The sequence below is a fragment of the Dermacentor albipictus genome, chromosome 9 (assembly GCF_038994185.2).
Source record: "Dermacentor albipictus isolate Rhodes 1998 colony chromosome 9, USDA_Dalb.pri_finalv2, whole genome shotgun sequence".
Lineage (NCBI taxonomy): Eukaryota > Metazoa > Arthropoda > Arachnida > Ixodida > Ixodidae > Dermacentor > Dermacentor albipictus.
In genome coordinates, this window is record NC_091829.1 from 57,311,154 (window position 1) to 57,338,104 (window position 26,951).

Genomic DNA, 26,951 nt, shown 5'->3' on the forward strand with positions numbered 1-26,951 from the left:
TTGTTAACCGCGAAGTCTCTGACCCATATATTAGTAATGGTAGAATGCAATAGTTGTAGTTTTCAGGTATGTCGCGGCAAGCTGTTTGTCTTGATTTGTAATACCTAGACTATGCCCACAACTCATTTTTCCTATAACTCTCCAAGCATCCTTCTCATGATGAGGAACCCTTTCGACGTTAACTGGCGCAATATTTTCATTTGAAAGAGCGTCAGCTTGGGCATGTTGGTTTTTCGTTTTGGTTTTTAGCTCACTAAAAACTCAGAGACAGTTTAGGTCGACGTATACGAAGGGCTTATATTGATGCACAATTTGTTAACGTTCGTACGCAAACTTGCTGAACTTCGCCCGCATAATTGCTCCGGGTGATATCGGGTACGAGACGATTCTGTGGCAGTTGAGACGTGGTCGCTACAAGGACAAGTCGTATGTTTACAAAGTTTCGCAGAATACATTGATCTTCTATCAGATTTCACTGGTTTAATTGAGCTTATTCTCACCAGTACTAGCTGCCAATAATGTGATTAGCATTATTCGGTAACCTCACCAAGTCTGCGGTATGTATGGTTGTCCTCGGCTAACCTTTTTTACACCAACTTGGGTCCCTGCGTGGTCCGTGAAAATGCACACAGCATCGGGTAGCCGGGCTGGCGAAAGCGAGTTCGAAACTAACTGTCCGACAAACATGGATCACTGGCCATGTCACACTGGTTATGCGGCGCTATTCAGTGAGCCTTTTTAACATCAACTTGGGTGACCAGGTTTGCGTCACCGGGTATGTGCGGCTGTTCAATGAACCTGTTTAAAGGCATGTTGGGTTTCTGGTTATGTGCCACTGGGTATGACTGTTGCACTTCGATAAACGTCTGCCGCCAACTTGGGTGCATATGTGTGTGCCCTTGGGTTTGCGTTGCTGTTCAATGACGAAAAACAGTACTTTAAAGATGGCGCCTGCCGTGAACAGAACGGAACCCACGTCATATATTCTCGTTCAATGTTATGTGCATTTATATTCAGACAGGTGTCACGCGGGAATTTCGTGGCGGCACGCGAGAGGTCACAGCATTCGCATATTGGAAGCGCGAGCGAGCAGCCATTTGCAGCATGTTACGCGTTTCAGCAATGGCGACGCGGTGTGTCGCTGCATGGCTTCAATGCTAATCGCAGTAACGCCGACATTCGTCCAGATGTGTTTTACAGAAATTCTTGTCGCGACCAATGCATTTGCCCTCTGCTATAACCGCAGCGGATTAGAATAGGAGAGTAGAGGATGTAGTGTGGTTGTGAAGCACAGTAACTTCGAAACCGCACTGCTGACACCCGCAGTGTCGTTGGTTGCAAACAGGTTGCGTCTTGGAGGTTCTGCAACGATTAAATTGGAAGCTGCTTACTTTTCAGCGCCGCGCATTTCCTTCGCTACAAGGCGGAAAAGCGAGATCGCGAAACTATGATTCAAGCGTTGAAATGACAGCAGAAGTGAAGGTGAGGTCGTATCGATATAACCAGTTTTCTCTTAAGGAAGTGGTCAACCTCCAATTCTTCAGACACCCATAGTTCTAGCGGTTCTTGCAAGACGGGAAAAACTCACCAGCCGCCCTTGGCGTAGTAGGTGGCACTCTAGGTGGAGGGCTGCCTCCACCGCCACCGCCACCACCACCGCCACCGCCACCGCCACCGCCACCGCCACCGCCACCGCCACCGCCACCGCCACCGCCAGTGTCTCCTCCAAAGATGTCCGCTTCGTCTGCTTCTTCAACTGCGCACACAAAACAAAACGTGAAGCTAGTATGGACACGGAACGCATCTTTCGTCCTAGTACGTTCAAGATGTCGCACATTGTTTTATTTTTGTCAGCACGTTCGCGGGACTGCGGCTAGTTTATGTATTTGTGGTTCGAGGAGAGAGCGCGTCTCTCCCTCAGCAGCCCGACCGGCTCATGGCGGTTCGGGTTGCTCCACACATTGGTGCACTCAACGGGCCCAGCCTGTCTCCGGCCCGCTCGGATTAAGGCAGTATTGCGTTGTCTCGGGCCCTCGGGCAGGGCTTGAAAAAGCGGCATCGGCCCACTTGCTGCCCAGCTCGGTCTTCGAGCACCCGTGAGCGCTCTGCATAATATTCGAGCCATTCTATGCGAAGCTCAAGTCACAAGAAAATCTCGGGATTAGTTGCTCTCGAAAGAAAAACATTAAAAAAAGTTGTTTTAATTGTCTTTCGGTCTGTTTTCTTGTAAAAAGCGCTACAATTGTTTTATGTCTTGAGAACACTTTATTCTAGCAAATATGGACCGAACTAAAGGATGGTGTTTATACGGTCCGACTGTTACAGCCCTTTTACGATCGCACTACTTCTCCTCGATTCGATTTATCCATTTGTTTAAATTGCGTCATTTTCCAGCATTTTGTTTAATAACATCCGAATAAGCCGCATGGATATTGTGTGCTCGAAGTATCCTGGGTACAGCCTTAAAGGGGGGTAGTATCGTTTCGGGACAACATAGAGGCTACATGTTGTGCACGTATTTTTAGAGTGTATGCTAGTTCATTCAATTAATAAGCTAATATTTCCTTCAATTTAAACGGGTAATACAACTACGAGCCTTATTTGGTGTAAGTGTCTAATACATTGCTTTCGCCGTCAATGGTTCGCCTTTCGAGCAAAATTGACATTTTTTTTTTGTCTCCATGAGGCGCGCGGTGAAGGGGAGCTGAAAGCCCGGCTTTGGAGTTTGTAACATCCCAATTAACACGGCGGCCTTCTTTTTGGGTAATTTGCTTTTGACTACGAAAGATAGCCTCCGATTGTCGACGTGGTTTTCACAGTCTACAATACATAAAGCTTGCAAGCAACTAGGAAAGGTTTTGAGACACGAAAAAGGAACGTACCTATCGTTTATAATGTGGAATCACTGGCATCTAGAACCTACTTCTGCACAATATTTAATGGCTGTTCTCTTTAGGAAATTGTTTGCGATTAAGAGTATTTTGCCTTAGAAACGTCGCCTGCTGCTTCATATCGCGGGGCTTCTAAGGTTGCTTGTTCTAGGGGACCTTAGTTCATGTGCTATAGAAGACACCCTAATTATCGCTTAGGAATGGTTAACACAGGGCTCAAACTAAATGGGACATGTGTTGCAAAAAATTGTTTTGTGGCCCCGCAACTGTTCAACGTTTGCGCCAGATAGTGCATACATACACGACAAGCATGGCGCACAGCGTTTCTTTGGAAAAAGAGCAGTGGCAGCTGCAAGACAGCATAAATAAATGTTTCATGGGAAGTTATACTTTTCGAAGTTTCCAGTTGGCCTTTTGCAGCACACACTGGCTAAAATGTGCGGAAAATATTTTGAACTTCGTGCTACGAGCACGCCGTCATTATCGCATTCCGATCGTATCCGAATCGACCACTGCACAAGGTTGCCTTCAATAAAAAGAAAATATTAATTCACCGACCATTACGATATTGCGTAACGCGAAATTTGAGCGGAGCCCTATACGTTTTTTTTTCATTTCGCGATATATTGGCCGGCGCGGACAATCAGTGCGGCGCGTTGCCGAGGGAGCGAAGTGTGACGTCACTATTTCAATTCTCGGGAGATCGCGAGAGGAAGTGCATGTCTGACGCGTGGGCGTGATTCACAGCAGCCGTCGCAGCCAGACATCCGTTCATGGAGCGCTTTGTTACCATGTATGGTATCAGTGACGTCATCGGTGAACAGTCGACGCGCTAAAGCCCCTTAAATTCCGTAAAGTAGCGCCACGCTTTGAAGGACGCTGCCTCCTCCTCGCGTGCTGTGGTCGAGGCCGACGCCGCCTCGCTATTGGCCCGATAGCATCACGTGGGCCCTCGCGCCTTGCTTCAGCACCACTTTTATCCGAGAAGCGTCTGTGGTGTGGAGAGGAGCGCATGTTAGCGCCGTTGCTGCGCTCGAGCAGTGTAGGTGGCGCCACGGTCGAGGAGGGAGTGCGAAAGAGAGGAGAAACGAGGGGGAGTGGAGGCCGAGTAAGAGAGCGTCGCTACTTTACGAAGTTTAAGGGGTTTTACGACGTGCGCCGCTCTGTCGCCACCTCGTAGCCTTCGTCGCCGCAGAGCCCGTCTTGCGCAGCACTGCGCTTTTCTTCACACGCTTTCGCCATAACATCCGCTTTCCGCCTCATTGCTCCGCTGCACCCTCCACCTTCGCTTTCCTCCTCGCTCTCTGTTTGCTATCGCCGTCTTTCTTCACCCGCTGCGCTCCGTGTTCGCTCTCTCGTCCTTCGACGTGCTCGTTCGCTCTGTTACACCGAGGAATCAGCTCATTGCCGCAGGAACAGGGACCTAGGAGCTGCGCTCTAATAACTTGCTATCATGTCAGCGAGCACCACAAAGGACCTTTGTAAAACGCGACGTTTTATAGACCTCTAAGTCAGTGCAATGCTTTTGTGGTCATATTTTTTGTGCTACGTGATATATATCTGTTGTTCGTTCGTCAAACTATTTGTCTGCTCACCCTGAACAAGAAATGATTGTAAAGTCACCTCAAAGTGCGAGCTCCAATTCATGCCTCAGGGAAATACACATAAGCTGCGAACCCATAAACATTGAATAACGTGAGGAAATTTTTTTTTTGCTGACCTTTCACTGTTCCCAGCAGCAGGTAGGCGACAAATCCAGCAAGACCGATAAACAGGCAAAGCATGATGACGGCGAACATGATTGTCTGTGGGCTGCCATCATCTCTGGAAATTCGAATAATAAAGTGGACATTCAGGACAGGAGCCCATGCAGTACAATGCGAGTAAAGGGTTCTTAGCTGATGCACATATCAGTAGGCTGATCAGTTTAACCATACTTTTACGAAAAGAGCTGACCAAAGGCCTCTCCCAGTAATCTACTGTTGCCGCTGTCTACTTTCGGTACACACCATGCTGGGCCTCGAAATTTTTGAAAAACCATCGAGAAGCCTGATCAATAGCACTCGTAGTAGCGCACCCAATTACAGGACCTCTGTGCATTCTAGGAATTGTCCAACTGTTTTTTTTCTGTATTTATTGTGATGGAAAATTAAGCTATTCGCAATGCTGCAGTGCTTGGAGCGGCCAGTCGCGCGGCAATTTTGCGTGCACTTGCGTGGTATTTGCACGCTCGGAAAAACACTTTTATGTAGCCCGAATGGAATAACAGAAAGCCGCATCGGCAGTTTTTCATGTCGCTCTACAACTTTCTCGTTGACTCTTTTCATCTAATTACAACATTTGAGAAGCCGAATAATGAAAATACGCTAATTACCTAATTAGACGGAATGAAAAAAAAATAATTTGAGTGTCTACAAGCGACGGCAAACAACATTGCCTTGGTTCTGTCCACCTACGTGGCATTCGCATACTTTAAAACTCTGGCTAAAATTAGCTGGGACGCCTTGTTTTAAGCAATTCTTCAAAATAAATTTTTCACCGATTTCAGAAAATGAATTCCTAGCAAATTTGTGGAGCGAACAATTTGTGCAAATATTTACCGTGAAGTACAAGTACAGTACTATATATTCTCTTTATGGAGGCATTGAACTATCTTCTTTTCGTGCTCTCTTTGGAAAAAGGAAGACATGAAGAAGAAAATGTACGCGCAGTAATAAAAACATTGGCTGCATATCGACTTACTCTTTGTCAGCTGGAAAGTGCGATGATGAAAGAGTGAGCACATGAAACCACCCAAAAGCCTCGTAAGTAGCGAGATAATAAACTCAAAAAATTCTTTAGAGAAACAAATTGTTACAGAAGCAGGGCTTAGCATTGCACTTGATTCGACGACGAATAGCTATTCCATAATCGCACAGAGATCACCCTCTCTATGTGGCTTCGAAGTGGGGAGGCTCTGCAGCATCGCGCAGTTGCAGACAGTATACCGACTATCAAGCGCTGCTAATAGTAGTTCTGAAAAGTACCGCTAAGTATTCTTGGTAAGTGCCTCAGTGATGAAGGCACTAAGCCATCATATTGCTACGCAGATCATCCTACATCTTTCTGGCCCGCTCATTCACAGAATAATTAAATGAGACGGCACGTTAGGCGTTAACTGCTCACGCTTCCAGTGGGTACGCCATTTTTTCCACTTGGCAAACCTCGCTAACTGACATTGACATACCTCGCTAACTCACCGGCTACCATTCTTAAATTACATGTGGCTTGACGGCACCAAAAAAAAAGGTAATTACTGATTTTTAGTGAGTAATTTATGCATTTCAGTGGCTTGTGCGAGTAATGTCGGCCTCCTTCCGTAATCTTGCTCAAGGACTACAATTACGCTATCTGCCACAGAAATTTAACAAAATAATTATGTATGGTGCAAAACGAAACACCTTGTATAACTCCTGGCTTCGCCAAACTTAGAAATCCTGAGTAGGTACTATATTATAAAACGGTGGTCGGGGGAGGAAAAGGAAAGTTAAAAAAAAAAGCATTCAGCCGCGTCAACGTCTAATAGTGCGCATGTGCCCAATTTCACGTTTACATTTCGGCACAGCTTGCGAAAGGCGCATGGTGAATGAGCGCACAATTGCGTGAGATTAATCTTCAGTCCTGTACTCCCCATAAAACACAAACACTGCATGACATTGGGCGTTCCACAGCACTAAAATAAACAAAGTTGTCATTATGTTGTATGGAATTTAACCCCTTCCCGAAATGCTGACTTTAAATCGCTATCAATATGTGCCTTTTATCGGTACCTTTCCTTTTCCTTTTTTGTCGTCATGCTTTTGCAAAGTATTGCTGCTTTCCACTTGGATATGTTAAAGAATTGAATTCCTGGGTTTTGCGTGCATACACCAAGATTTGATTAGGAGGGACGTCGCGGTGGAGGACTGCTGATTAATCTTGACCGTCAGGGAATCTTTACCCTGCCTCGAATGCACGAGACACGCTGTTTAAATTTCGCCCCCATCGATATGCGTTGCCGCGGCCGGGATTCGATGCCGCGACCTCGTGCTCAGCAGCGCCATTTCATAGCCACTACGCCAACGCGGCTAGTCTTAGTACTTAGTCCCTTAGTGTAATAATAATGGCAGTTGGTAGTGATCGCTGCACCTATGGAAGTTTTTTTGTTTGTAGACGGTTCACGTTGCTTTTTTTTTCGTGATGACCACTCACAAACAGGCTCACTTGTGCATCCTGTAAACATATTTTGGCAGTTTTCCTTCCTTAATTTTGACAGGATGTGTGCTTGTTCTCATTTCTTTCATTACCCATTGACACACACTTCTAATATCCGTTTTTCATTCAGAGAAATCCCATTTTTGTTCGCGTCGCGCTTTATGACTAAACGTTCGAGACCATGCATTTACTGGTTATTACTTCTTTTCATTCTTTTCATCTTTTTCTGCCGCTACAGTTCCTAGGAGGTTAAAGAATTGTCTATATATATATATATATATATATATATATATATATATATATATATATATATATATATATATATATATATATATACTGTCAAAACTGATCAACAAGGCGAAAATAACTGATATTCGAAACTATAACATGAGAAAGACTGAAGAAGTTGTAAAAAATGAACGCAGCCTGAGATCAGCAAAAAAGAAACCTGGCATAGGACAAACCAAGATGTATGCACTAAAAGATAGGAAGGATAATATCATCAGCAATCTCGAAGATATAGTAAAAGCAGCGAAAAAATTCTAAGATGACCTGTATACAGTACCCAGAGGAGTCACAATACCTCACTTAGAAACAGTAATGAACAGGATACAGAAGCTCTCCTATAACTAGCCATGAGGTCAGAAAGGCCCTGCAAGACATGAAACGATGAAGAGCAGGAGGAGAAGGTTGAATAACAGTCGATTTATTCAAAGATGGAGGAGACATAATGCTTGGAAAACTGGCGGCTCTTTATACGAAGTGTCTGTCGACTGCAAGGGTCCCAGAAAACTGGAAGAATGCAGACATTATACTAATCCACAAAAAAGGAGACGTTAAAGAATTGAAAAATTATAGGACCATTAGCTTGCTCCCAGTATTATATATAATATTTACCAAAATAATATCCAATAGAATAAGGGAAACACTGGATTTTGTCAACCAAAGGAACAGGCTGGCTTCAGGAAGAGATACTTTACAATGGATCACATCCATGTCATCAATCAGTTTATCGCGAAATCTGCAGAGTACAATAAGCCTCTCTATGTGGCTTATATAGATTACGAAAATGCATTTGATTCAGTAGAGATACCAGCAGTCATAGAGGCACTACGTAATCAAGGAGTACATAACGCTAACGTAAAAAGCTTGGAAAGTGTTGCTACATGCGTGTGGTACTTGTTTGTTTGAACGATGCGCGTGGGCGCCATCACTCCAGAAAAGAGGAGGAAGAACGAACTGGGCTCGCGCTGTGAATCTAACCGGTCAGCGCTGCAACCGTTGTTGTAAATATAATCTGTAAGTAGTTTCTCGTCTTACTGACTCGTCCTTCGCGTAAGAATATCTACAGAGGTTCTACAGCTACCTTATATTCTACACAAGAAAAGCAGGGAGATACCTATAGAGAAAGGGGTCAGACAGGGAGACACAATTTCTCCAAAGCTATTCACTGCGTGCTTAGAAGAATTCAAGCTATTAAACTGGGAAGGCTTAGGAGTAAAGATCGACGGCAAATATCTCAGCAACCTTCGGTTTGCCGATGACATTGTTCTATTCAACAACAATGCAGACGAGTTACAACAAATGATTGGAGACCTTAACAGAGAGAGTGTAAGAGTGGGGTTGAATATTAATATGCAGAAGATGAAGGTAATGATGAATAGCCGGGCAAAGGAACAAGAGATCAAGGATGGCCAGTCGGCCACTAGAGACTGTGAAGGAGTACGTTTACCTAGGTCAAATAATAACAGGGAACCCTGATCATGAGAAGGAAATTCACAGAAGAATAAAAATAGGTTGAATCGCATACGGCAGACATTACAGTTCCTGACTGGAAACTTACCATTATTATTGAACAGTAAGGTGTGCAATCAGTGCATTTTGCCAGAGCTGACATATGGGGCAGATACTTGAGAGTAATTTAAGGACAGCGCAAAGAGCGATCGAACGAAGATTGCTAGGCACAACGTTAAGAGAGAGATAGATAGCGGTTTGGATCAGAGAGCGAACGGGTATAGGCAATATTCTAATTGACACCAAGAGGAAAAAATGTAGCTGGGTAGGTCATGTAATGCACCGGTTAGATAACCGCTGGACCATTAGGGTTACAGAATGGGTTCCAAGAGAAGGGAAACGCAATCGAGGACGACAAAACACTAGGTGGAGCGATGAAATTAGGAAATTCGCGGGCGCTAGTTGGAATCGGTTGGCGCAGGACAGGGGTAATTGGAGATCGCAGGGAGAGGTCTTCGTCCTGCAGTGCACATAAAACATGATGATGATGATGATGATGATGATGATGGAGGTGGTGGGCCCCCCCCGAAAAAAAATCCTGGGTACGTGCCTGATATATATATATATACATATATACACGGATGACTTCGCTTCCTTGTTCTCTGTAACTATCAAATGTAATCGATACTTATCAACATAGGCAACGCCATTTCCCGTCCCTCACATTGTTCTCGCCTAACAACTTGTGTTCCTCCTCGCTCTCGGTACAGAGAGCGTTTACAAACCCTGCCATGGGAAAGAAACTGGCCTAGCCTAACAAAGTCTTCCTGTCGAAACGTTTGCTCGGAGCCGAGGCTGCCTTTTCCGTCCACTCCTTGTCATCCCGTTGTGTTCTGTGCCTGTATGGAAGGTGTATTTGATGGGAACACTGTGCCAAACTCACAGGATATTCCACTGCCGCTCATGGCTGCAAAGCAAAAGAAACACAAGGAACGAGGCATCAGAACATTACTTCTCGGTCACTTCTTCCGCATGTGCGACTTCTGGGGATGGCACCAGTTTCCAGATACACTCTTAGAAATAGTTACACCCTTTGGGGCGTATCTTGTCCCACGACAATAATCGTCATCTGTCTTGTCCGCGTTTCCTTTCTTTGACGCTGCGAGCCCGGTACTTCCCAGTCACGAACCGCATGCGCGTTATCAGTGTGACGCAGCTTCTCGAAAGGAAAGTAGCGAGCGCCGAGCTTTCAAGAGAGGAAACTCGGGCAAGACAGACGACGATTATTGTTGTGGGACAAGATACGCCCCAAAGGGTGTAAATATTTCTAAGAGTGTATGCACAGTCGAACTCGCGGTAAAAATGCACTGCTGTCTTACTTAACAAAAAAGTAAGGACGCTGCTTGACACATTGCAGCACAATATTGCTGGAACGGCATTGTATTTCGTGGCATAACTGGAAAATGATTATCTCGAAACTGGTGTGATCCCGAGAATTCGCTAGAAGCGAATGCGTCTTGCAAGCTCGCCTGCTACAATTCTTAAATTGCAATATCTGCCGTAAGGTCATTAATTACGCAGTTAGCCGGTGTAACTATGCTAAATATTCAGTAAGGCTAATCTATTTACCGCAGAAACGATGTCTGCCTCATCGGGTGATATATATCAAGGGTTGGAAGGGCGCTGTCTACCACAAAATTAAAAGAAAAATGGTGCACTGCATAAAAAAAAAAGAAAAGACTGGTAGGCCTCGTGCCACCTGATATGCAACTGAAATTTTTTAGTAACAATTTTTATTCATACGTGTGTACAACGTGCTCACTGGATATGCAGCGGTTCAGGGATAAACGCACGCAAGTTTATGCGACACGCACTGATGGGGCATGATGAGTGGGACACTGTTTCAGTGAAATAATAAATAAATATGTGAAAAACATAGTGTTGCCGGCAAGCGGAGGCTTGCCTCGTTCGCCCGCTGTTTATCGATTTGTTTTCCGTCTTCCCGTTACCCCGTTGTCAGAAACAAACATAGCGGAATATGAACTCTGACGAAGTAAGAAAAGAAGATTTAGCAGAAAATGAACGGAAATACACAAAACATAAGAGTATTACGAATATAAAATAGTGAACGATGCGCCATTTGAATGAAACAACAGGACTACACCGCAAAATGACGTACATCCCTAAAGATAAACGCAGCCTACACCCTTACACCCAAAAGGTGTAAGCTTATTTATAGACAGATTTACAGCTTTGTTAATTTTATAACGTTGTCTATAGTTTTACATATGTAGATTGAAAAATTACGTTCCCGGTTCCCAAGTTCCCAAAAAGTTATCAAGCTTTGACACCGATAGCAAGGTCTGGCTATCTGTTGGACTTAATCTCCTCGAGGGCGCGCTCACAATACGCAGGTGACAAACGTTGGCGTGACGCAGCCGTCGGACGGGAACGCACGACGGCGACGGTGATAACGGCGCAACAGGGCCTCTAACGCACGCTTAATTGCTCTCGGCATATTTTCGCTTGCGGCAAAGAGAAGGAGAACGCTTACACGAACCAACAACGACGAAACATACCTGGTGTGAACACACACCTATTTTTTGCATACGAGCGCTTTCCTCGCTCACCCAACAGATGTCGCCGGCGACGCGCGTCATATCGGATCGGTAAATTGGCGCCCTCGCTTTCAGGAGCAACCATAGACCATTAACACGCTAAGCGCGCGAGCGAGCTACGCTGGCTGCGGTGTGCGCTTAATTACGGCGCAACGATTTCTGTTTAACAGAGTGCTGAGACATTTTATTGCGATAGCAACTATATGGCCACTCCGGGCGCATTTCTGCCGTCGGCGTCGCCGTCGCCGTGATGTTCCGTATGAGTGAAAGCGTGTGAGGGTGAATCTGCGGACGCGGTTCAATCTCGCGTGCGCGAGCGACAAACGCCGCCCAGATGTGCGCCCTCTCCTGCGGCCCGCGCGAGGTAGGGGGTTAAGGCGAGGGATGAGTTGCGTTCCACTCCGGCGGCTGCTACGGTGCCTCGATGTCCTCATCGCCCGCCGTTCCGCACTGAGTGGAGACAACCGCGGCGTCTACTACTGCGTTGGCCACGCGAATCGCGGAAGCCGGAATAGACAGCTTTGGGGGACGCGGTAGGGACGCGTTGCCGGCGCTCGTGTGTTTTGAAAGCGATCTGCGACTGGACAATGTGCTGGCACGCGCGGGCCTAATCTTCAAAGCGATCTGCGATGTTTGCAGAGTGTACCGAGAGCCCGTAGCTCGGTATGCGCTGTGATTTCTACGTTTCGTTCGCGTTGAAGCGAGAGATGCACGGAGGTCAATGGGCTCGCGGCTGCTGCACCTATTCCTGAATCCAGAGTTCTCACAGGCACCTTCCGCTGTCATCGAGTGAGGGGTGTTCATGTTTACCGGTGCGCGTGACACTGTGCTGGTTAATTTAGTTAAAATACGTTGACGGGCGAGTTGTTTTGAATCCATGATAGAATGTGTAAGCGCGACTGAACAAGGACGTAGGAAGAAGCAGACGCGGAAGGACAGCGCTGTCTCTGTGTCTGTCTCTTTCTACATCCTCGTTGGGTGAAGCTTTCATATTCTATCATTGTTAATTTAGTTAGTAAGCGAATGTTTACATGAGTATACGGCTGATAAAGTATTATCCTTACTTCGTACAGTTATTTACTAATTTGCTATCGCAATCGGTCCTCCGCCTTTCGGATGGAACTGCGAATTGTTCCGAGACCTCGAAGCCATAGAAAAAAAAGATATCTGCAAACCTATTGCTGCCTTAACTAATTTAACATAATCGCATTCTCTACAGCCAGTCTTGTTTTGTTTCTTTGTAAATGGTTTCTTTGTTTTGAAGTCATGACGCATAGGTTTACGTCACGTGGGAGAGCAGCGCTACGGCTCGCCCAACTTCTCGACTACGCTGCTACATCGGGCGTCAAAAAAATTGGAGGACGCTTAAGCTTCGCCTTTAAGAGTGGAACGCGAGAGCGTTATCGCACCCCGTTCGCACCGCGTACTCATTCGCTCGCCATGCCCTTGACGAGACGAAGGGGAGAAGCGGGCGAGTGGCGCGCCACCTGTCGGGGCAGCGCCGTACATCGCGAGGAGGGGGCCTTCTGTGTTCGCCGCAAGATGGCTCTGCGTGTGCGCCAAGCGCAGGTGAAATGTAGCGGAAACGTACTTCGCCTCTCGTTTAACTGCGTCTTCAGTAATTTACATGCTCATAATTACCGATATACACCGCACTATAACATTCTACGGCACGTTTCTAAGGCAACAGTGCATTCACTAGAGGCGCTTTTGTTCCGCGCTGAACCCTCAAACTCATGGCTGTGGGGCAGCGTCTCAGTTCCACACTCCGGACGCCCTGGTTCGATTCCCACCCAGCCCATCTTGCAAGTTGTTTTTTTTTATTTATGAATTGCCTTCCCGGATTTTCCGCTCACGGCCAACGTCGCCGACACTGGCTTTTCTGTGACACGAGCTCCTTAATGGTCTCGCGTTAAAGGGAATATCAGCGTAGGAGGCTTCTTTGGCGGATTTTACAGTAACACACTCGCCTGCGCCTGTTTATGCACGAAAGCTGTCGTGAAGGGTACTTCATCGATGGGAATTAGCTTTTAAGTACAGGACAGGCGCATCGGTACGACACAATATCGGTGGTACAGGCGGAAGAAAAGGATGCAGCTTGCACATGTGCTGGAACGTAGCCAGTTACCCTGGTGTGCCGGTAGTTTCTACGCATTCCATCACATAACACCCATGTTTATCAATCGCGGTGTGATATTCGTGATTGACTTGAAGCAGAAAAAGAAAAAGACGTCACTTTTAACAGCAGTTCTTACCCGACGACTCCATTCCGGAGAGCCCGTCTGTAAATGCGAAAAAAAAAGAAGATATCAGCATCAAGGGAAATTCATTGGTTTTAATGATAAGTTATTTCTCAATTTTCGCTTTGCCATCTCTGGTCAGGCGTCACCGCCACTATTCGGTGTCTGCAGTAGTTAGTAGGTGATGGAAACAGCACTGATCCAAGTAAAAGTAACAGCGAAACCTACCACATCGGGGTCAGTTTGAAAAATGGCCAGGCTTAGCTTGGTTAAGCCAAGAATGCGTTGCATATTGCGCGAGTTGGGGCCCAGCTTTTCCTCCGGCTGTCGTGACGTCACGTCACGTGGTTGCGCTAAAGGTCAATGGTGGCTGCCCAGCCGCGCCCAAGGGCTGAACTGAGTGTTGCAATATGCAACGCATAAAAATAGAAGCAACTTAATAACAAACATAGCAAACTTAAAAGAGAATAGACCCACATATGAGACGCGCAGCAATGAACAATGGCTCATACCCTCAATGCTGGCTGCCCGGCCGCGCCCAAGGGCTGAATTGAGTGATTGCAATATGCAACGCATAAAAACGTCGCAATTTGACGTCTAACATAGAAACTGCAAGTACTATTACATTATCATTGAACGTTTGTTGCCAGCTCATGTTACGTTCAGACATTAAAAGGAAATGATAAAACTGAGACCCAGCATGACTACTCAAAGACGCATGCTAGCCTTCAATGTGAAAGCGTGCACGTAAATGAAAACTGGTTCCCTTAAGTCGATTCGGAGCTGCGCTGCGCGAATAGGCACGCCGACACACGGAGCCGAAAAGGAGGACGAAAACAAAAGTGACTCTGAAAAGAGCCATGCGCTCGACGAGCGTACTCACCGCCTCCGAATGACGACATCTCAGACATCTCAGCTGCAGAAAAAAGAGAATCGCGCGTTAAGCACGTTCGAGCTCGTTACGGGCGAATTGATTCCGGAACTGGTAGTGTCTGCCGGGACTTACTCATGGCTGGAGCGGATTATTCGTTAGAAGTCGGAGAACGGTCGAGGAACACAGACAGAATGTCTTCAGAAGGTGTGGACTGCGAAGAGTTAAAGCAAAGCGTATACGATCGAGATCAAAACGCATGAGGAACAAAACCGCTATCCTTCTGCACAGAAGTTGTTAAATTATGTGTCAAGCGGTGCACGCACACGCACTTGCACGCACACGCACACAAACTCACATGCATCGTCATTCACGAGAATTCTTTATATAGTATTGCGATGATCGTCGCTAATGAAGATTTTAGGGCTTGGAAGCTAAAACAGGGAGTAAGTGGAAGTATGCGGAGTAAATTGCGTTGGCCGAACGCACTTGCAAGGAACTGGTAGCCGGCATATAAGAGGAGCAAGGTCGGGACGACGCCTGGAAGTCCTGCAACAGCTCTAACGCTCAAACGGGACTGCCTAAGGTAAACGGGCAACGTTTTTCTACAAGTGACATTTCCCCTTGCGCAGCACCGTTCGCATTTCCCGAAATTACTATAGCATCGCTGACGTGCTGCGGCAGCACGCGGTGCTTCTTACAGCGCGACGTGTCGTCTGGAACCCTGTCGTTTGGATATCGTCTGGAACACCGCGCTCGGTGCAGAGGCGGAGGCCTACTTTCTTACCGCTGGGAAATTCCGCACGTGAAAGGAGAAAAAGGCGGCCTTAAGAGGTGGTGTGGCTCACGGTGAGATGTCGGCGCTTACCGAACAGCGTACACGTCCGCTCGGCTGCGCACGTCACCGAAGGAACGAGACCCAACGGTCGGGAGCAGGCAACGGTCGCGTGAAATTCACGCGCGGTGGTAGCCGTTAAAAGACGACACCGGAAACTGTGGCCCGTACCCACTGTGGGAGATCGGCCAAGAATCATTGTCAGCTTTATCGCGTTTTGCCCCCTACGGTAGAGAGCAGTTATCGTTAGTTTTGATTCTTCCAAGTAGTGGAATTTTTCCCACAGTGGCAACCGGAGCCATGGCCACATCGGCGATTGTGTCTTAACGCCTGAGTGAGCGTGAAATTCAAAGAGCTAGGGTTCAACTTTTCTTGATGCTATTGGGTTATCTTTTTTACGTAAACTATACCTCTCTCCCATTGCAGCTATACATAGGAAACAATTTTCTGCGCTCTACTGTAAGGCTAACCAACCTCTTTTTGTAAAGTAGACAGCGAGGAAAATCCTTGCACATGCGCGTTCGGGACGTTGGTCGCATTGCTCCAGCCGAGGTAGACGGAAGGCTTGAATGAACGAAGACTCGCGATTCAATTCTGTTAAGTCGGTGGGTTTAGGAGGAGCAGGAAAGAAATGGGGAAGGCAGAGATATTAACCAGTAGAGCGCCTGGTTGGCTGCGCTACGCTGGAGGACGGGAAGAACAGAATAGAAAGATAGAACGGAGAGATAGAGTGAGAGAGGAAGGAGAGACGGCGGCGAATTCTCGCACGCGCGCCTACGAAACTACTAAGTGAAAGACGTTCAAACATGTCAGAGACAAATATGACAAGCCTGTGGAGGCACTTTTTGTTTCTTGACGGGTAGCTTCATGGAGTGCAATGAGAACTAACCGGAAGCCTAAATTTCGAAATCTGCTCTTGAATTGGGCAGTATTTTGGATTATGAGTGCTTTAATGCGCGTAGTGGACCATTCACTGGAAACGATTGTGGTAATTTAGACACATATTTTAATAAATATACAATAATTGCAGAATAACCCTAGCCCAGGAGGAAAAAAATGTTTAAGTAGCACCAGCAAATACAATATGCACGCATGTTACAACAGTACGGGTGACAATGTACAATGACTCGTGAGAGAATTCTAAGAGAAGCAAAGGAGGTACGGAAGGTAGATAAAAAGCTATAGGCGTTGTTCAATGGAGAACCACCATTTTTATGCACCAGCCCATTTTTATTATTCTGTCAGTTTCCTTCTTATGATCAGGGTCCTCATTGAGTAATTGAGCTAGGTAACCGTACTCCTTCACAGACTCTAAATGCTGACTGACGATCTTGAACTTTCGATCCCTTTCCAGGATATTAATAATTATCTTTGTCTTCTGCATTATAATCTCCAACCTCAGTTTTACACTCTCTTCGTCAACGTCCTAAATGATTTGTTGCAATTCGTCCTCAGTGTTCCTGAACAGGAAAATGTCATCACACTTGCCATTGATCCTTGCTCCTAAGTCTTCCCAGTTTAACAGCTTGAATACTCCTTCCAAGCATGCAGTGAACAGCATCGGATAGATTGTGTCTCCTTGTATGAACCCTTTCTTTATCGGTATTTTCCTACTTATGGAGAATTAAGGTTGCTCTGGATTCTCTGTAGATATGTTCTAAGGTATTAACGTAAGCCTCGTGTACTTGATGATTACCTAATGTCTGTTTCACTCTTGGCATCTCTACTGACTCAAATGCCTTTTCGTAGTCTATGAAAGCCATATAGAGAGACTGGTTGTAGTCTGGTAATTTCTCTATTACCTGATTGATGACGGATGTGATCCATTATAGAGTATCCCTTCCTGAAGCCAGCATATTGTCTTGGTTGACTGAAGTCCAGTGTTGCTTTTATTCTGTTGGAAATTGCCTTGGTGAATATTTGGTATATTTGGTATATTTGGTGAATAGTAAGCTAATGGGCCTATAATTTTTGAATTCTTTAACGTCTCCCTTTTTGTAGATAAGTATAGTGTTGACATTCTTCCAGTTCTCTGGGTTCCTTGAAGTCGTGGAACAGTTCGTATAAAGAGCCGGCAGCTTTTCAAGCATTATATTTTATCCATCTTTGATTAAGTCGACGGTTACTCCATCTTCTCCTGCCGCTTTTTCCCATTTCATGTTTTAAGGCCCTACTAACTTCATCGCTATTTACAGAAGGAGCCTCTATAAACAGTTAATTTTTACTTTGAATTAAGTATCGTGGCTGCTCAGGGTACTGCACAGGTCAGTATAGAATTATTCTGCTGATTTAACTATGTCTTTGAATTTGCTGATGGCGTTACCCTGCTATTATATTGAAATGAATAGTAGAAAGTTTGGTGGATATAAAGCCGCTAAACTCTCCTAATATTGGCATCGGCTACTCCTTGTCACTTCGCAAAGGAAACAAATTTGCGTAAAAAGGGAGAATAGCGACACAATATATGGCATTCACTAGAACATTTGATGAATAAAAAATATACAGTCCAACAGTACGTGAGTCGCAAAGTTATGTGCATTAGTTCAGTCCACGTACGCATATATAAAGTGTGATATGCTGAACAGTCAAAACACACACCACATTTAATACACTGCAAGTACAGAACAGAATTATACATATTGCGTAAAAATTGCGATCACCTCATAAACCGATTATGAACAACGAACAACGTTTCTGTCGCTCATTTAGCGTATGCGGATCATCTGATACCTAATATTTTCCAGAAATGTTGGTGTCGTCGAAAAAGTTTTTCAGAGCAAGAAGCGCTCTTTTGAAGGCCCGCAGTTGGCCATAGGCCAAGTATCTTTTTTAGAGTGAATGGTCTTCTGTGTAATATCAACCAATTTGCTTGCAGTACCCTTCTCTGTGGATCGTATTTCGTGCACTCGAGGAGAAGATGATGCACATCTTTGTCTGGATGGCCACAAGAACACTACGGACTAGAGACACGCTTTATCCTGTACAAGAAGTGTTTCGTAAATGCAGTACCAAGACGCAGGTGGTGTACCAATGTTTCAAATTTTCTGTTGTCTCTTAGAGTTTCCGGCATTGATAAGTTTATACGTGTGTCTATGAAGTATAAGTCCGAGTTTTTAGTTTGCTGATAAAACCATGTAGTTTTGCTGAGGCGACAAGAAATCTGTTTCAGGAGCAGACGGACTTCACTACGCAATGGGGGATGATTGGTTGTCTCTCCGTTATTGTGCGCCCGATTCGCAGCTGCATCCGTTGCAGTATTACCAGGAATATTGCAGTGCCCAGGTATCCACTGAAATGCAATTACGTGGTTCATTGCGCTTGATTTTGTAAGTTCTTCGAGTGTCTCATACAATAGCAAAGTGTTCAAAGAATTTTTCTTATTGCTCTGTAGTAATGTAGGATAACACGTTTTTGCGAATGTTTTTCTGATGTTATGAAACGCAAAGCACACAGGCTTGCAAACAGTTTTGCCACGGTAGAAGATGTGGAATGACAAAGACGCTAAATGTGAAATGACGAATGCTGAAGTCGAGGAATATGTATGACACACTGCTTCCTCAGTCTTTCTCACGTTGTAATTTCGAATATCCCTTATCTTATTCTATTCTATCTGATATCTTAGGTTGGACACTTTCATTCTTTGTCGTTCTTTTATTAGGTCCTTTGTTACTTGCGCATCAGACATTTTAATACCCTTAAGGGTGTTAAACGGTGTTTTCTGCATTTACACCCATGTGTACACCCTTTCCGTACCGTTTTCTGCCAAAACACCCTATAATAAGGGTGTACACAACACATAAGGTGTGGCTTTGCTCGAAGAAGGGTGTTAAATCGAAGACTGAAGGGAGTTTAACACATTGATACATAAATCTGTGTAACGTGTACACGTCCGTGCATTGAGGAACGTGTCCATGTATTGCATTTTCAATGCGGAAGCATTTTGTCCTTTCATGCAGAAACGCTAGCCTTCTCCGCAACAACAATCCATATGGGACCCTGCTCATGCCCATCTTGCCATTTCCGTTGAAAGCATTCAGCAAGCATTCAGTACCGTGCCGATCGTTTCATTCTCTCAAATTATTCACGTCATTCTAGCGTCACGTCCATGAAACCTGACCTTTGCTTTGGTCGCGAGTACTTTCGTCTCTGTCTTTTTCATAGAATATGCTACTTTAACCCTTCTCTTAAAGAAAATCTTTTCACCACACCAAATTCTCGTCTCGCGTCCACCATCAACAGAAAATTGACGTGCCAGTCTTCCGTTTTGCCAAGAACAGCCTCTGAATGGAACCGCCTTTCCGCCTCCACAATCTAAATTTGTGAAACTGCTAATTCAAGATCGCCGTTCAAAGTGTCTTACAGTTTTTCTATTCTTTCCCTGCATTGCAAATATTGTATGTTTTCACCACGTCTTTCTGTTGTGCCTACTAGGCCTTGAAAATAAGGATAATAAGTAAATGAATAAAATGTGACGTGATCACCGTCTTGTATGACATCAGCAGTGATACGAAAAAGTAGTAAATAGAGCGTAAATTATGAGCAATTATGGGTAATCAGTGTGATATAATGTGAGTTAAGGCGTGAGCATGGAGCTTATGCAGGCAAAAGCTATAGAGCTTGCAAGAAAAAAAAGGGCTACCGAGCTCCGCCTTTAAATCGAGCAAGCACTGGATTCATCGCTACATGTGTCGTGCTGGAGTTTCCTTACGCCGTCGAACTTTGAGTTCGCAAAAGCTGCCCCTGTCGTTCGAAGAGCTGCGTGTGGCTTTCCAGGGCTACGTTATCTCGCTGCCCTAGTCCAAGAACTTCCAGGTAGGGCAAATCGGCAATGCTGACCAAACGCCGGTTTATCTGGACATGACATCGCCTCTCATCGTGCTCGAAAGGGGCTCCAAACAAGTTCATGTCCGGTCTACTGGCAACGAGAAAACGCGGGTCACCGCCATGTTGTCAGACACTGCAGGCGGACTCAAGCTCTCGCCCTATGTCGTCCTCAAGCGCGAGAGAGTGCCTAAAGGTGAGCTGTCGCCAAAAAATATGGTCCTGAGATGGATGAACGAGTATCTTGTGCTCGACTGGATAAAGTCCGTCCGGGGTAGGCTGACCGGCGCGCTGTTGTCGTTTCCGTTTGTCCTCGTGTTTAACGTAATTCGTTGCCTTTTGGCCGACACAGTGAAGAGGCTGTTGCGTGAATCCGGCAATGGACTCGTCGTTATCCCGGGTGTGGTGATGTCTCAGCTGCATCCTTTAGGCGTTTACGTGAACAAACCGTTCAAAGACGCGGTCAAGTGGTGTTACGCAGATTGCATGCGCTCAGGTGAGCCTGCAGTGACGCCCGCTGAAGCGGGTTTCGCCAGCCACGCTATAGAAGTGGATTATGGACGGATGGGTCTGCATACCATAGGACCTTGTGCGTCGCGCATTCAAGAAGTGCGGCATCTCGAATGCGCTCGAGGGCACAGAGGATGGCACAGAGGTTCGATAGTTTCTTTGGCCGGTTACGATGAGTGTGTCCTCAGCGAGGTGAAGAAAATTCTGCCTAAATCAGACTTCCACAAAGAAAGCAGCATAATCACATGAGAGTGAGTGAGTAAAGACTTTATTTGAAAACAAGGTATTGACGGATGACCTTGTTGTTAGGCAGCCACGAGCTCCTGAGCCCGGGCGCAGCTACGCGGCACTCGCATACTTTTAAAGCTCCGGCTCAAGTTAGCCAAGATGCCCTGTAGTTAAATTTAAATGGAATTGTGGGCGTTTACCTGCCAAAACCAATATATGATTATGAGGCACGCCATAGTGAAGGACTCCGGAAATTTTGAGCACCTGGGGTTCTTTAACGTGCGCCTAAATTTAAGTACACGGGTGTTTTCGCCTCCAACGAAATGCGGCCGCCGTGGCCGGGATTAGATTCCGCGACCTCGCGCTCAGCAGCCCAACACCATAACCACGGAGCAACCACGGCGGGTGCCCTGTATTTCACTCGTAATGAATGGAGTATCAGAAAATTCGTGCCGCTCTGCGGTTTTTTCTTCGCCGGCTCATTAGGCTAACTTTTTTTAGATAACCGCGGCTGCTCGTAATCAAACAGTGGGTCTGTAGCTCTCGCTTAGAGCAACGCAAAACACACGAGTAAGAGGTACGCTAATATTGTTGAACTACGCGAAGGGTCGACTAATGAGGAAACGCAGGCATCCTGTCGGGTGTCGCACTTTATGACAGCACAACACGAGGTGAAGGCCAGGTCACAAGCTTGTCACTATCGCCACACACACCACTCCACAGTCCGACGACCACTCTTCCCCAAGCTGCCTTGGTTCGGCTTTAGGGCACCCCGAGCCATGCCCTAATTACTCTGATTCGGTTGAACGGGTCGTCTCGGTCTCTTTCGTTGTACGGGGCACACGGGCTCGTCTTGCGGTTCCTGAAGTCCCCGAGGTGGGCGTTGAGCAGCAGCAGCGACATGCCCGGCCGCAGGAAGGTGGAATTCTCTGCCAACTTTTTGATCTGCACGTGCAAGTAGAAAGGCGTTTGTTTTTGTTTTACGGATCGAGCTCACTTCTGGAGCACAGCTTGCGCGCGTCTCAGTGAATTTGGAAGATGCGGCGGACAGGTTTTCACAGTGTACCGACAAGAGCCTTTCTCCAACGCTTCTACACAAAAGAAAAAGAAAGAAAAGGAAACTAATTGAGCACAGGTTGGCAAAGCGCCGCAAAGTACCTCGTATTATTCAGAAACGAAAAATTCATTTCTGAGGAAGAAGAATTTGCCCTGGTAAAGGGATGGAACCCGCGAACAAGGCCTTTCTGTGTAGGTTGCTTTGAGTTCTATCTACGCAGCACCCCAGCTTAGTCACTTTTTAGTCACTTAGTCACCCCAGCCGGTCACTTTTTTAAGAAGTGCAATTTTTTGGGCGAGCAGGTAGCAGTCCATAATTAATACTTGCTGCGCACAAACTAAATGAAGAAGGACAGGGTTTTTGACGAACAGTTGCGCGTGTGTTCGTGAAATCCCTGGCCTTCGTCATTCAGCTTGTGCGCAACAACAAGTTATTATGGTGAAATTTTGGTACACCAAATATAGCCCGAACCCACAAATAAGACACGGCCCTGAGTTCCTCAGAAATAAAGCGTGCGATCATTTTCTTTTTAACTGTGACACCCACACGCATGTCCTTTGTTACTTCGCGTCATACTCGGGTCGAATACAGTTTTCCCATTTTATAAAATTCGCTCCCATAATAATGCAGAAGTGATTGAGGTTAACAAACCTCAAGTTTTCCTCTCGTGTGTACAGACTCCGGCCTTTCGTGCGTGACGTGACGCCTGGAAAAAGCGCTCTGAAAATTCGCCATCCAATAAAGGTTGCAACGTAGCTGCGCCCGATATAATGCAAAGAAATATAAACAATTGCCGCGTTCAATAAACTCAGAACGTTTCAGGGGCAAGAGAAACGAGACTTCGCGACGTCTATGCAGCCGTTATTTCGTCACAAACCTGAGAACAGATTTTAACCTTCTGGCCTTTCTGCTAATAAGCCAAAGTACTCCCGCCTACCGAAATGCAGGTTGAGTTTAAACGCCAGCATTCTTAGTGCTGGAATGGAAACTGTGCTTTTCCATATTGCACTGCCAACGATCTTATGTTCCAAGCAGAAAAAATAAATTAAGACTCCTGGTGCACCAGGTATATGTAATTTCACGCGCATCTTCAGGTCTGCCTTGCAAACGGTGTCTTCAAATTGTGTCGTCTTGCTCGTCGATAATTCAGGTGAGAGTTGGTGAATCCGCACGTGGCGCCATCTGGCAGACAGTCGGGGAAACGACTACTTTCACCTTCGACGTTGGTCTCGGAGGCGCACGTGACATAAGAGGTTGCACAAATCTTTTCCAACACTTACAATACCAAAATAGAACTTTCTATCCTGGGTAAAGGTGTCCTGTTATGCGTGAAACGAGAGGCTGGAAAATAAGAAATAAAGTTGATGTCCTCATAAACGACGACGTCGAATAATAGTGGCACAGATACACCTCAATTATACAAAACCACGACAGGCGACACCGTCAGAGGGACAGAGACCTTCGCACTCATGGCGAATTGTGGGTTTGTGCAGGAATTTCACCAATGTACAGGTCAATCCTTGGATCCAGCTGTTCCTGTACCCGGTCGTGTATGTGCCTGGCAGGCGCGTCACTAGACGCCTAATTAATATAAAACTGCCGCGTCGGGACCTCAAGGCTGCAATGGAAGCTGCATTACATCGCTGGCACGCGCACCACAATTGTGCTTCCGGCATCACTTAAGTTTGTCACCCGATGGGTAGATCGATCGAATCTTCGATTCTTCAACCGGACAGCCTTAAGGAGCTCGAATAGCGGAAATGCCAGTGTTGGTGGCGTTATGACGTGAAAATCCTGATTGATCGATATGGTCGTGAATGCGAGTCACGTGGTGTCGTTCTAGGGAACGCGACAGGTGATGTTTACGCGAATGCATGATCACCTGTGTAAGGGAGAAACAGGCAGTAGTAGAAACCAGCCAAGGGGCCGCCGAGTTAGTCTCCGTGTGGTGACGCGATAATTTGACACAATAGGACTCGTCTGTCCGTAGTAGTGGACCGATGGAAACTTTCCATTCGTCGGCCCAGGAGTCTGCCAAGCGGCGTTGCCATCCTGAAATTACAGTTCGTCTGTGGGGAATGGGTATACCGATCTAGTGCAGGCCTGGCCCGCTCGGCCGCCGAGAGAAAACACGTGTGCGATGGGTGCGGTGACGTCTACCAGTGCGTGGTGCTCTTTTGACTCGTCTTCTTCGGTGGGTTCTGATGGAACGCGTACTTCTGCTCGGCGGGGAGGTCGGCCACGTCAGACTAAAGCGGGGAAGCCTGAGATGAAGGCTGGGCACGCTGAGGCGATGGGCGAGAATAGTTTTCTATAGGATTCGCAATATAGGGCGAGAGAGGCGGAGGCAATGCGGAATAAGCGGGCCGGGAATCCGGAGTATCGAGCAATGGAGGCCCAAGCCAAACGACTGATACGCCAATCCGAGGAGCAGCAACGAGCACGAGAGAGACTCAGCCGGCCTGATCGTGTTCCACTCGCGAAGGCGAAGCTGAAGAGTCACTCAAGATGCTAATAAATAATTTTTCAGTAGTGCCCTTCGGTATAGCCATGTGCTTGCTGCGGTTAAGCTCGGGAAGCAATGAAACACATTTTATTCGAGTGTAAAATTATCTACCCAGCTTTCGGTTTAGGCTCCACTGGCCTCCGTGAAGCCTTTGGGTTCCGAGATAGGAGGCGTAAACATTTCCGTAAAAGAGATTAGTAGAAGCGCTTGGATGTTGGGTGGCCAAAAAGCAGAGAGACGTACAATAAAGGAGGTGTACAAGCACAAAATTACTAGCAGTGGTTGAGAAAGTGTGATGCTGGGAATTCTTCGTGTCTGTGTGTATTTCGAAAAGATTGGTAGGAGATTAGGCCAAATAAGAACAAGAGCTTGGTGGCGCAACCCACCACCCCGTTTGAAAGGGGTGCTCTTAGCATCCATCCATCGACCATTCCATCCGTGAATGAACCGCCATGTTCTGAACTTGGGCACTTCTATGAAACTTCGCTACGAAGTATATTGCATACAAAGGTACATTTACATCGCCATCATCATCATTATCCTATTTTACGTCCACTGCAGGACGAAGGCCTCTCCCTGCGATGTCCAATTACCCCTGTCCTGCGGGAACCGATTCCAGCTAGCACCCGGGAATTTCCCAATTTCATCACCTCACCTAGTATTTTGCCGTCCTCGACGGCGCTTCCATTCTGTTGGCACCCATTCTGTAACCCTAAGGGTGCACCGGTTACGTAATCTGCGCATTACATGACCTGCACATCTCCATTTTTTTTTCTCTTAATGGCAGTTAGATATCGATTATACCCGTTTGCTCTCTGTTTCGAATCGCTTTCTTTCTGTCTCTTACCGTTATACCTAGTATTCTTCGTTCTATCGCAGTTAGCGCGGGCTTTAACTTGTTCTCGAGCTTCATTGTTGGTCTCCAAGTTTCTGCCCTGTATGTAAGCACCGCTAAAAGCCACTGATTGTACACCTTCCTTTTCAATGCTAATGGCTAGCTTCCAGTGAGGAGCCGAGAATGACTGTCGTATGCGATGCAACATATTTTATTTTTCTGTGAATTTCCTTCTCATGGTACGGGTTTCATTTGATTAATAGACCTAGGTAAACGTACTCCTTCAGAGATGCTTGAGGCTGACTGGCGATCTTCAACTCTTGTTCCTTTGCCCGGCCCGCCATGATTATATTTGTCTTCTGCATATTAATCTTCAACCCCACTTTTACACTCTCTCTGTTAAGGTCCTCAATCAGTTATTGTAACTCGTCTCTTGTGTTACTGAACAGAATACTATCATCTGGAAACCGAAGGCTTCAGAATATTCGCCGTCTATCCTTGCTCCTAAATATCTCAGTTTGTTCGCTTGAATGCTTCTTCCAAACACTTAGTGAATAGCACTGGAGAGAGTGTATCTTTGCCTTACCCTTTTCTTTATAGGACTCGTCCTACTTTTGTTGTGTTGAATTGTAATATTTTGTAATAATAATAATTGTAATATTTTCCAAGAAATTTTTGCAATCGGCCTGTAAGATTAGTTGCGTAATGCCTCTATGACTGCTGCTATCTCAATTGAATCAAATGCCTTTTCGTAATCTATGAAACCCATAAACAGAAGCTGATTGTACTCTGCGGATTTCTGGATGACCTGATGACATGGATGTGATCGATTGTAGAGTATCCTTTCCTGAAACCAGCGTGTTCCATTGGTTGACTTAGCCCAGTGTTGCCCTTATTCTATTGCAATTTATCTAGCTGAATATTTTATATAATAGTCGGAGTAAGCTAATGGGCCTATAATGTTTCAATTATATAATGTCTCCCTTTGTCTGTATCAGTATTATGTTTGCATTCTTCCAGTTTTCTAGAACCCTTGATGTCGATAGACACTTCGTGTGAAGAGCAGCCAGTTTTCCAATCATTATGTTTCCCCCATCTTTGATTAAATCGACTGTTATTACATCTTTTCCTACCGCTTTTCCCTGTTTCATGTTTTGGAAGGCCCTTCAGACCTCATCGTTATGTATAGGAGGAGAGCCTGCAACCTGTTCATTAATGCTTCGAATGGAGGTAACGTGGCTCCTCTTGGTATTGCACAGGTTAGTACAGAATTATTGCGCTGCTTTTACTATACCTTCGACATTACTCATGATATTACCCTGATTATCATTCAGTTCACACCTCTTGGTTTGTCCTGTGCGAAGTTTCCTTCTCACTAATTTCAGGCTGTGTCCATTTGTTACGGCTTCTTTAGTCTTGATCACGCTCTAGTTTCGAATATCAGCTATTTTCGCCTTGTTGATGAGTTTTGACTGTTCCCCGAATTCTGTGTCATCTCTTGAGTTGGACACTTTCGTGCTTTGTCATTTCTCTATTACTTCCTTTATTACTTGGCAGAGCTTGCCTACTGGT

General features: G+C 45.9%; 2 protein-coding genes and 1 long non-coding RNA gene across 9 annotated transcripts in view; 1 reads left to right on the top strand and 2 right to left on the bottom strand.

Moving 5' to 3' along the window:
* Positions 1 to 15,581, bottom strand: part of LOC139049965 (uncharacterized) — a 51,631-nt gene extending 36,050 nt beyond the window's left edge. Inside the window, exons 1-7 of one of the 4 annotated variants that reach the window (XM_070525905.1) lie at positions 15,456 to 15,581; positions 14,723 to 14,801; positions 14,600 to 14,632; positions 13,732 to 13,758; positions 9,802 to 9,825; positions 4,612 to 4,715; positions 1,589 to 1,756 (exon numbers count right to left, since the gene is read on the bottom strand). In XM_070525905.1, the coding sequence (XP_070382006.1) occupies positions 1,589 to 1,756; positions 4,612 to 4,690 (247 nt within the window). In that variant the 5' untranslated portion in view covers positions 4,691 to 4,715; positions 9,802 to 9,825; positions 13,732 to 13,758; ... (1 more) ...; positions 14,723 to 14,801; positions 15,456 to 15,581. Of the gene's footprint in view, positions 1 to 1,588; positions 1,757 to 4,611; positions 4,716 to 9,643; positions 9,704 to 9,801; positions 9,826 to 13,731; positions 13,759 to 14,599; positions 14,633 to 14,722; positions 14,802 to 15,374 lie in introns of those variants that run through there. The other 3 variants (XM_070525906.1, XM_070525907.1, XM_070525904.1) reach the window with 3 other exon arrangements.
* LOC139049967 (uncharacterized) overlaps positions 1 to 26,951 on the top strand; it is a 112,940-nt gene that overhangs the window by 44,664 nt on the left and 41,325 nt on the right. The gene's annotated exons all lie outside the window — the stretch shown is intronic.
* Positions 21,553 to 26,951, bottom strand: part of LOC139049964 (uncharacterized) — a 55,534-nt gene continuing 50,135 nt past the window's right edge. For all 4 annotated transcript variants that reach the window (XM_070525898.1, XM_070525897.1, XM_070525896.1 and 1 more), the window contains exon 14: positions 21,553 to 21,926. In XM_070525898.1, coding sequence (XP_070381999.1) covers positions 21,744 to 21,926 — 183 coding nt within the window. In that variant the 3' untranslated portion in view covers positions 21,553 to 21,743. The remainder of the gene's footprint in view (positions 21,927 to 26,951) is intronic.